At 68.4% G+C, this 10,683-nt stretch overlaps 1 protein-coding gene across 1 annotated transcript; it reads left to right on the top strand.

Moving 5' to 3' along the window:
* The first annotated feature begins 2,989 nt into the window (after window positions 1–2,989).
* ANGPT4 (angiopoietin 4) lies at window positions 2,990–10,357 on the top strand. Its single transcript, XM_035567106.1, has 9 exons — window positions 2,990–3,431; window positions 7,455–7,610; window positions 7,837–7,958; window positions 8,253–8,485; window positions 8,719–8,834; window positions 9,050–9,151; window positions 9,229–9,395; window positions 9,898–10,028; window positions 10,115–10,357. Exons 1-9 carry the CDS (start codon window positions 3,126–3,128, stop codon window positions 10,273–10,275), a joined length of 1,494 nt encoding a protein of 497 aa, XP_035422999.1. The 5' UTR covers window positions 2,990–3,125; the 3' UTR covers window positions 10,276–10,357.
* The last annotated feature ends 326 nt before the right edge of the window (window positions 10,358–10,683 follow it).

Here is a 10,683-nt window from a genome sequence, read left to right as displayed (position 1 = left end):
TTTGCAGTGTCCAAAGCAATGCCTCGGGGCTCGGGGAGGGGGTGGCTCCCTTTTTTTTGTTGTTTTTCCCTCTCCCCCTGCCTGCTCGGCCCCTTCCCTCGCTGCAGCCGGGCGAAATGGGGCCAGGGGGGTTCGACCCTGCCGATGGAGGCGACGCCTGCCCCAGCACATCCCCTGGGCAGGGAGATGTCCGTCCCCATGGGGTCCTGACTGCGCTGGGGTGCTGGGGGGCACAGCGTGCCTGTGCCTACTGAGCAGCTCCGGGTGCCAGACAGGGTCCCCTGTGCTCAGCCACCGCCAGGGGTTGGTGGCACCCTGGGGCTGGGGTCCTGCTGAGGACCTCACAGCAGCCCAGCCCAGCCCTCAGCATCTCTTTGGTCCCCAGTGGCACATCCATGGGCCAAATCCTGCCGGCCTCGTGCTCACAGCCTGTGAAGAGCTGGACGAGCTCCGTGCTGTTCGTGAGTGCAGGAATTGGGGGTGGCCTTGCCCACGCACCCCGGAGCCACCAGCGCCGGCCTGGGGACGCCCCCCACCACCGGCAGCCCCTGCGCAGCCCGGCCACGCCGCCAGGATAAACGTCGCGGCCCCCTCCAGACGTGACAGGGGGGGCACGGCTCACGGGTGCTGACCCCGTCCCCATCCCTCTGACCCAGCCACCGCGTGTGCATCGCCCGCAAAAGCACACGGCGCGCGCGTGTGGCCCACGGAGAAGCGCATCGGCACGTTCAGAACGCGTTTTGCTCGAAGTGCTGCCCTCCCCGCGGGCACCTCTGTGAACAGCCAGGGTTTGGCTGCCCCATCCCTGCTCCGAGCACGGGCCGTGGGGGCCGCGGGGGCTGCGGGGGCTGCGGGGCCCTTCCAGGACGAGAGCGCTGGGTGTCAGCAACGAGCCAGCCCCGGAGCCTCGCTCGCAGGCACGGGGCAGCTCCTCCGTTTGCTTGCTGTCAAACAAAAGTATTGAAGCCTCCGGCATCCGTCGCATCCCTGCTTTCCTGTGCTGCAGAAATGGTTTCCACGAGGCACTGCCGGAGGGAGCACGGGTCAGGGGGATGCCGGTGTCACCCCGCAGCCCCCGCCCCGCAGCGGCACAGCAGGCGGTGGGCATGCAGCATGTGGGGTCAGCTGCGCTCCCCAGGCCCTTCCTGCACGTGGCAGGCCCCACACCTCCACCCCAAAAGCGGTGGGGAAAGGTGGCCACCGGCTGCCTGGGTCAGCCTCGGACCCCTCCGTCCTGCCACCTCCTGCCCCAGGCCCCTGTGAAGTGGGGGGGTTCCCTGGGGAAAGATTTCGTTTTGATGTTTCCGTTTGAAGCGGCACCAGCATCTCGTGGTGTCTGAGCCAGCAGCAGGAGAAGCAACGTCCCCGGGACCCTGCCCCTTCCCTGGGTGCTGCTGCGAGCCCAGCCCATGGGACCCCTCCGGGGCTGGCTCTCGGGGTCCTGCCCCTGGTGGGGTGCAGGCAGGATCTGGGTGCTTGGGGCTGCTCCGGGCCACCCCAGAGGTGGCCCTGAGGTGGCTCCTGAGGAAGCTGGAGTTGCCCTGGAGCTGCTGGGGTGCTGCAGGCAGCAGATGCCGGGACGGGGCAGCACGGTGAGCACCAACGACACCAGGGCAAGGAAAAGGGGCTCTCGGCTGCCCCTTAAACCAGGTGGGGTCCCCAGTATCCAGAGGGGCCAGAGCACCCTGTGACCACCACAGCCCCCCCCCGTGCTGCGTAACCCGGCGGAAAACCCTGGGAAGGTGCCGGGGTGGGTGTTCCTGTGCCGGGGGAGGTTCGCTCTGCCATGCCAGCCTGTCCCCACGGCCAGGCCCGTCCCCTCCTGGGACAGCTTAGAAATAGCCCAGCACGTAGCCTGGCCCCGTGGGCTCCGCGCCAGGCGCTGGGGCCCCGCGCTGGCCGTGGGACGGCTGCGCCGCGTGGGTGCGCAGCCGCTCGGCATCCTGCCACCCTGCGTGGGTGCACGGGATGGGTGCTGGCACCCAGCCGGGACAGCACGGCCTCACAAGGGCATTTCGTTTTATCCCACACCCCGGGGTGAGTGGGGAAGAGCGGGGTGGCCTGGGGACACCCCTCCATGGGGCGGGCTGAGGTGGGGGCTTGGGGACCGGGAGGTGCCCTGAAGCCACCAGGGGCTGCACCGCACCTCCTCGGGCAGGCAGGGACATCCCTGTGCCAGCACGGGCAGCGTGCACCCGGATTTGGTAGATCACGGGTGGAAATGGGGGCATGGTGTGTGTTTGGGGTCAACCCCCGACAGTGAAACACCCTTGTGAGGCTGGAGGTGGGGGGACACCCCAGGGTGTCCCCGTCCCGCACAGCTCAGCCACCACGACAGCTCCTCGCTCTGCGGGGCCGGGGTCTGCATCCAAATCCAGGGCTAAAGGAGCAGCCCAAGCCCTCTTGGGGCAGGAGGAAAATGCTGGCTGAGCCCCGCACGCCCCCAGGGACCCCACACCAGCACAATGCCCTGCTCACAGCACCCCCAAACCCCACATGGGATCCAGCTGGATCCCACCACGCTCAGCTGGGTCCCCACGGTCCCCGCGGGCTCGTCCCACGGCCGGAGCAGCCGAAAGCAGCGCTCGGCTTCCTCCCCTGATATAAATAGCTGGAGGCGGGGGGAGCACGGCCCGGGGGAACCCGAGGGTGACAGGGGGCAGCGGGGGCGGATGGGGGGACCCTCTGGGAAAGGGCCGGGGGGCTCGGGGCTGGGGAGGGCATTGCGGGGCTGTGGGGGGCAGGGGGCCAGGGGTGGCCGTGCGGGGAGGGCGGGCGGCCGGACTTTGCGTGCGTGAGACATGTAAAGATCACGTGTGAAACTTGATCTCCCCGCAGCGGGCTCGGAGGAGAGAAAAAAGATAGAAGTATTGTTTTTAAACAGATTTTTTCCTTTGTTTTTCTTCTTTTTTTTTTTTTTTTTTTTTTTTTTTTTTTTTCCCCTTGCAAGGGCTGAGCGAGACCCAGCCTAGCGATAAAAGGCCGGGGCGGCTGGAAGCCTGCTCAGAGCGCGCCGGGAGGAAATGCCGAGGGCGCAGCGCCGGGGCTGGGCACACAGCACCCACTGACTCCTCGCACCCGCAGCACCCCTGGGTGCCGGGGGGGGGCCGTGCCGTGCCCGTGCCATGCGGGCGCTCGGCCTCGTCCTGGTGGCGCTGGCGGCGCTGTGCGCGGCTGCAGCCCAGCGGCGGGCGCTGGATGGGGGCGGCCGGCGGCGCTTCCACCGCGTGCAGCACGGGCACTGCAGCTACACCTTCGTGCTGCCCGAGGCCGACCCGGCGCCCTGCCCGTCCAACGCCGCCCCCAGCCCCTCCAACGCGCTGCTGCAGCGGGACTCGCCGGCCGGCACCGCGCAGGCCGCCCGCGGGGCTGCCCAGCGCCTGCAGCACCTCGAGAGGATCCTGGAGAACAGCACCCAGTGGCTGCTGAAGGTAGGAGGTGGCGGGGTGCTGTGGGGTGGGGAGAGATATTGGGGAGGGTGGTGGGTAGCGGGTTGCCCCCCACACCTGCCCTACACCCGCCAAAGCTGCTTGCTGCGGCCAGGTCAGCGCCTTCCCCGCTGGTCTCAGCCCCAGGGCCTGATCCTGCCCCAGTTTGTTCCCCAGAGGGGATGGGGAGGGTGCCGCGGGCGCTGCGGCTCACCGGTGCTCGCTGCCCTGCATCCCCCTGCCGTCCCCACCACGGGTCCTCTCCTGGTGCCCACCACACTGGTGGTGCCGGGCACCCCGCGGGGCTGAGCGCTCCCCATCCTGGGTCAGGATGCGGCCCTGCTGGGAAGCTGGCGGGTAGGCTGTTGGCAGGCGGCGGAGCGAGGAGCCCAAGGGCAGGGGCCAGCAAAACCTCTCCAGCTTCATAGTTCTCCCCCTTATGGGCTTCGCAAAAGCTTCTGGCACCGGGTGAGGCTCTGCGTGGGAATCACAGCTCCTGGCCGGCCGGCCCCACAGGGCACGGGGAGCCTCGCTGGAGGGGCTGCAGGACCCACCGGGGGGCCTGCGGGCAGCAGGAGGGGACCCCTGCGTCATGGGGACCCCAGCCTACCCCGGGGAACCCTCCCGCTGCGCTCCCCCAGCCCCGGCCCCGCAGCGCGAGGCAGGAAGCGGCTTTTCCTTTCCGAGGTCTCGCCCGGCGCCTCCTGACCCCGCATCTGCGGCCATGCGAGCGGCCGCCTGCGTCACACCCGGGAAGAGCTCCCGGGAGGCTCCCCCCGGGGCCACGTCCCTGCAGTGCCCGTGGTGAGGCTCGTCCCCGGCTGCCACCCGCCCTCGAGCCGAGCAGCACCGCCGGGGACGTGGAGAGCAGCAGCAGGCACGCGTGGGGACACCCAGGGCTGTCCCCTGTCCCCTCCTCAGCCATCTTGGACCGCAAATTCCTCAAGAGCTGCACCCCAGCTCCTCTCCAAGCCAGCTCTGGGTGCCGCAGAGGGACCGGTGAGGCCAGGCTGGTGGTGACCAATTCCCCCCACTGCGGGGCTGCTGCTCCAGCAGTGCTTGCACACCTCAGCTCCATGGACTCCTGGGGTCCCTGCGCCCTGGGGTCCTGCCACGGGTGCTGGATGGGGCCTGCCTGGTGCTGCCCAGCCCCGCTGGGTGCTGCTCAGCCCCGGAGCAGGCAGGGCGCCGCCGCACACCTGGGCAGCTCTGGGCAGCGGTGCCCGAAATCACAGTGCAGGAGCAGGGCGCAGTGGCCGGTGCCCGTCCCCTCCCGCAGCACGGCCCCTCCAGCAGAGGCAGCTTTTTTTTTTTTTTTTTCCTCTGTTTCTTTGCTTTCCTTATTTAACTGGAACTGCGCAAGGAGGCTTGTTTTGGTTGGACTCCAGGCCTGAACAAACAAACTGGGCTCGAAGGAGGCACCGGGTTCGGGGACAGATTGTAAACAACACCAAATCCCTGTCTGCCAGCGGAGCAGACTCACGCTGTGCCCTGGCCCATGGCTCTGGCAAGGTCCCCCCAGCCCCTTTGGCCCCCCCCCCAGCCCCTAGCAGGGCTCCCCACCCCACCAGCCCCTTCTTCTGCCACCACAGACCCCACTGGGGATACGGGGTGCCCGGTCACCGTCTCCACGCAGCCGAGCACAGCCCAGGAGGGACAGCTGGGGACACCAGTGAGGACGTGGCGTGCAGGCTGGTGGCACTGGCCGAGGACACGGGCACTGGGTGCCTGTCAGTGCCACCAGCCCAGCCAAGGAGCCGAGACCCTGCGGGGACAAGGCCTGGGGTAGGAGCCCGCTGCAGGAATCGGGGCCGGGCTGGCCTCAGTGGCGGCCCTTTGGGCAATGGGTCCCCAGTGCACGGACAGCGGTGTGGCCGTTTCTTTGGTTTTGCTGCTGTGCAGAAAACTCTTGTGCAGGCTGCGAATTTTGGCAGTGCCCGCTCTTGGTCTCCTGCACCAGGCTTGAGCAGGGCTCAGGACCAACTCGGGGCCAATCCTGGGCTCAGCCATGGTCGGAGCAGTGCTGGAGCTGAGTCCCCTGGTGTCACATTGCCAGGGGCCCCAGGGATGGGACCAGCAGCAAGGAGCTGGACACCTTTGTGGCTTGGGCTGGTCCCGCTGGTGTGTCCCCCCCTGCCCAGCTCCCCCCTTCCCTTCCCTGCGGGGAGGGGACCCTGTCCCGGGGCTGGCCCAGTCCAGGGAGCGTTTTGGGGTGACCCGCAGCCCCACGGCCCCCTCCTGGGGTGACCCCCAGCCCCTCTTCAGTTCCTCTTCCTTAGGCAGAGCCACGGTCAGGGGCACCCCCAGAAGGGGCAGGGACCCCAAAAGAAGCACCGTTACCAGCTCGCAGGGAGCAACCGGGGCTGGGGCTGGAGCCAGGCTCTTTCTCAGGTCCCGTGGCTGTGCTCAGCCCCCCCCCCCATGCCAGCCTGACCTTTTCCACGGGTATGTACTGCCCTTCACTCAGAGAGATGTTTATTTTGAAAAAAAGGCAAGATCGAGAGGGAGAAAAGGCCTCCCCGAGCCCTGAGAAGCAGCAAGATTAACGACGTGGTTAAAGGGAAACTCTCCAGCAATCACTCAGCTGGGGAAATGTTTTCCAGACCCGGCTCTCAGACGCTCCCCGCTTCCTCCCCACCGCACGTCCCTGCGAGGGAAGCCCCCGGGAACGTGGGCGCAGCCGCGGCTCCCGCAGCCCGAGGTGCCCACGCCGGGATCCTCCTTCCCCTCTGGCTTCATCTCCCATCCCCAGGGGGGTTTTCTGCACCGTCAGCCCCCCAAGCACTTGCAGAGGGGCGATGCTTCCTGCTGCCTGGGTCTGCAGAGGAGCAAGCAGCACTATTTCACCTCGCACAAACAAGTGCAGCGAGGGGCTGGGAGCCCCGGCACCGCTGTGCCACAGGCACTGGGACCGGGGGCTTTCCTCGCACCAGCTCACGGCGGGCAGGAGCCACCTGGGTGCGGGGCCGCGGGCAGCGCAGGACCCTCGGGGTGGGAAGAGCCGGGCAGCCCCGGCACGGGGCCGCGTTCCCAGCGTGGGCGGCAGCGCGTCCCTTCCGCTCCCCACGGCCCCTGCACGGTGGCCGGGGGTTGCAGCCCTCGCCGAGGCTGTCACCCTGGAGAGGGGCTGAATGGAAACCTCGTGGTGAGCACGCCAGAAATAGAAACCCTCTGGGAAGCGCCTTTTCCCCCGCGGGCTGGGAAAGCGGAAGCCGTTTCGGAGCCGTGTTCGCGGCCGGCTGCTTCCCAGCCCCGAGCGCTGCCCCGCCGTGGGGCAGCACCACGTGCCGGAAAAGCTGCTGTCACCGGTGGTGGGGACGATGGCAGGGGGCTGCCACCAGGCCTGGGAAACCGGCTGACAGCTGGGCTAGTGCCGGTGCCGGTGCCGAAACTGGTGCCGATGCCAATGCTGATGCTGAAGCTGGTGCCAAAGCCAAGCAGGCCCCCTTGGCCAGGCAGCAGCTCCAGCACAGTGGCACACACAAGCCCATCCAGATGCCAGCAGGAGGAAAGCCCCTGTTTGGGACCCCCCCGCTGTAAATCCCAGCCACCCCACCCAGCCCTGCTCCCCACAGCCGCCCCTGTGCCACAGCCCTGATCCCCAAACGTGCCGGTGCCGGCAGCCCCCTGATGGCGTCCCCTCCTGGGGCTGCACCACGGCATCCCCCCGAGTCACCTCGGGGTTTGCGAGCACTGCAGCAGGAGGGAGAGCAGCAGCAGCACGAGCAGGGATGGGAGCAGCTCCCCCGGCTCAGACACAGGGGAGCGGAGCCCTGCGAGGGCATGGGACGGCGCTGCCGACGCCGCAGCCGAGGAATCTTGGCGGCGATGCCTGGGGCTCCCCCACAGCAGCACAGCCGCAGGCAGCCCGCTCCGTCCTCCCGATGACCTGCGAAGCGCCCAGGACGGGTCGTGCCGTGCTGAAACACTCCCAGGCTGCGCCAGACTGGAGGATGGAGGCTGTGGTGAGGCTGGGTACGGGGCAGCTCCCCGGCTGACCTGTCCCGTCCTCGCTGCCGTCCGCAGCTGGAGAGCTACATCCAGAGCAGCGTGAAGCCGGAGATGGCGCAGCTGCAGCAGACGGCGGTGCAGAACCAGACGGCCACCATGCTGGAGATCGGCAGCTCCCTCCTCAACCAGAGCGCCGAGCAGACCCGCAAGCTCACCGACGTGGAGGCCCAGGTAGGCGGCGGCAGGGGCACACGGTGCGCGTGCCCCCGTGTCCCTGCTGCCCCTAGGACCTCCGTGTGGGGCAGGTTCTGTGCTGCCAAAAGCGGGGAGATTCTCCAAGGCGGTGCTGGTTTAACGCACCGGTGTGCACAGGGGGGGCTGCCACCGGTGCCTGGGGACACCGGGGACGTGGCAGGACCCCGCTGCCCACCCCAGCGCTCCCCCTGCTCCTGGGCAGGTGCTGAACCAGACGTCACGCATCGAGATGCAGCTGCTGGAGAACTCCCTGTCCACCAACAAGCTGGAGAAGCAGCTGCTGGTGCAGACGAACGAGATCCACAAGCTGCAGAGCAGGAACAAGTAAGGGTCCGGGCCTCTGGCAGCTCTTTGGGAGGGCTGGAGCCCCTCCAGGGCTCGCTGGGGTCCCTGCGGGTTGCACAGCCCCGTCACAGCCCCCTCGGTTCCTCCTTCACCTTCACCCCTCCCTAGCTAAGCGCACCCACGAGCTGCCAGGTGCGGGGTGCGAATTGCCAGGTGCCCCTGGGGACAGGAACCGCTCGCAGAGATGCCAGGGAACCACAGCCAGGGCTTGGGGCCGCTCTGCTCCCCGCTCAGCCCCTCGCCCCCCCGTCACCACCGCGTGTCCCCTCGCAGCATCCTGGAGGTGCGGGTGCTGGAGATGGAGGCGAAGCACCAGGCGGAGCTGGCGGGACTCCGCTCGGAGAAGGAGAGGCTGCAGCGCCTGGTGAGCCGGCAGAGCGGCACCATCGAGGACCTGGAGAAGTCGCTGCTGGCGGCCAGCGCCAACTCCAGCCTGCTCCAGCGGCAGCAGCAGCAGCTCCTCGAGGCGGTGCAGGGCCTCGTGCGCCTCGTCTCGCAGGGCAGAGGTGAGCGGGGAGAGGCAGCGGGGTAGGGGGTGCTGGGGGTGCTGGGGACCCTGCGCTGGCAGCTGCACAGCTCTCACGGGGGTGACTTCACCCTGAAAATGAAGAATCCCAAGAGAACCTCAGCCTTGTGTCCCCATGGGAAGGGCCGGTACCCACCCCGGGGTGCACGCCAGTGCCTTGTCCAGCCGGGGCAAATGCCCCCACCGGTGCTAACGCCTCCCCTCTGCCTCCAGCCCTGCTGCCCAGGGAGGAGCAGCTCTTCCAGGACTGCGCTGAGCTGCGCCGGGCCGGCTTCCACACCAGTGGGGTCTACACCCTGCACATCGCCAACCTCAGCGAGCCCAAAAAGGTGAGCGCAGCCCCGGGGAGGGCTCCCGCTGCAGCACCCAGGGGTGCTGCTGTCCCCAGGTGCCACCCGACGCGTGCGAACCCCGTACCAGTGGCACCACCCGTGCTGCACCAGCACCAAGCCCGAGGATGGGAGGTCCCCGGGCACCCCCGAGCCAGCCAGGACGTGTCACCCTGCTCGCAGCTCGGCCACAGCCCCTCTGCTCCCCGCTGCAGGCGTTCTGCGACATGGAGACGGACGGCGGGGGCTGGACGGTCATCCAGCTCCGCGCCAACGGCAGCCTCAGCTTCCAGAGGAGCTGGAGGGAGTACAAGCAGGTCTGTGCGGAGAGGGGGACGGGCCGGGGCACCCCCATGCTCACCGCCCGCGCCCACCCTCCCCGTGGCTTCCCCAGGGCTTTGGGGATGTGGCGGGCGAGCACTGGCTGGGCAACGAAGCCGTGCACCTGCTGACGAGCCGGGCGCCCTACGCCCTGCGCGTGGAGCTGCGGGACTGGGAGGGCAGCCAGGTCTATGCCCACTACGGGAAGTTCCAGCTGGGCAGCGAGCGGCAGCTCTACAGGTAGGAGAAGGGCATCGAGTTGTCCCTGACCCCTGCTGCCCCCAGCCCCCAGGACTGGCACGGCTCCCTGCGGGTGCCTGGGGGGGGGGGTTGCGCAGGGCCCCAGGAGGCTGCAGGGTTCCTGGTGGGGCTTCACTGGGATTCTCAGCAGATCTCCTCCCCAGGGATGTGGCTGTGCTGCCTGCCCCTTCTCTCCCCAGGCTCTCGAAATCCCAAAGCGGATTTTTAATGCCTGAAGTTGCATTAAGGCCAAGGGATTTCCCACCCCAGCGAGGCGCGGTGCTGGCAGGCAGCCGGGGCACTGGCAGCCGCTCACCGCTCGTGCAAACGGGCTCGTCCCCAGGCTGCTGCGTCCATGTCCTCGTGGGGATGCCACATCCTTGTGCTGCCAGGGACAGGGGCTGGGGGACACAGCAGGGCCCGGGGGCTTTTTAAACCCCCCTCCCCAAAGCATCTAGCGGGTGCTGATGGCACGCACGGCGTGCGTTGCCCTCGGCCGCAGGCTCTCGCTGCAGGACTACAGCGGCACGGCAGGGCAGCAGAGCGGCTTGGCCCTGCAGGGCACCAACTTCAGCACCCGCGACGCCGACAACGACAACTGCCTCTGCAAGTGCGCCCAGATGCTGTCGGGAGGTGAGCGGGGGGGCCGGGCTGGGGTCCCCTTGCAGCCCCCCGGCGCCCAGCCCCGCGCCACGCTCCCGCCCCGCTCCCTCCCGCAGGCTGGTGGTTCGACGCCTGCGGCCTCTCCAACCTGAACGGCATCTACTACCCGGCCCGGCACAACATCCGCAAGCTCAACGGCATCCGCTGGCACTACTTCCAGGGGCCCAGCTACTCGCTGAAGGGCACCCGCATGCTGATACGGCCCGCGGGCTTCTAGCGCGCCGGCGGACCCCGTGCCGGCCCCGAGGGAACTGAGCCGCCCGGCTGCGGGAGCTGCAGGGAAGCTTTTCCCCCAGTTATTATTTCTCACTCTTGTTTCTCTCGTCCCCTGGGAGCCCGTCCGGAGCGGCAGTGGTGCCGGGAGGGAGCCGCTCGCCGTGCTGAGGAGCTCGGGGTTGCAGGACCCATGGGGGGGCTCTGTTCAGTCTGAGCGTACATAACCCATCCCTTCCCAGCTCGGATTCTCACCGCCCACCCGTGTCAGTGGGGTTTCCGGCTGCCCACACCACATCGTGCAGGGACGGGTGTCTGGGAGCCCCGGCACCTCCTGCGTGCTCAGCCGGGAGGGGCGGACAGCCTGGGCTCTGCCTTTTCTCTCCGTTTTAGGGCATTGCGTTTTGCTTTT

The sequence above is a fragment of the Cygnus atratus genome, chromosome 16 (assembly GCF_013377495.2).
Source record: "Cygnus atratus isolate AKBS03 ecotype Queensland, Australia chromosome 16, CAtr_DNAZoo_HiC_assembly, whole genome shotgun sequence".
Classification (NCBI taxonomy): domain Eukaryota; kingdom Metazoa; phylum Chordata; class Aves; order Anseriformes; family Anatidae; genus Cygnus; species Cygnus atratus.
This window is presented reverse-complemented; position numbering and strand designations above follow the sequence as displayed.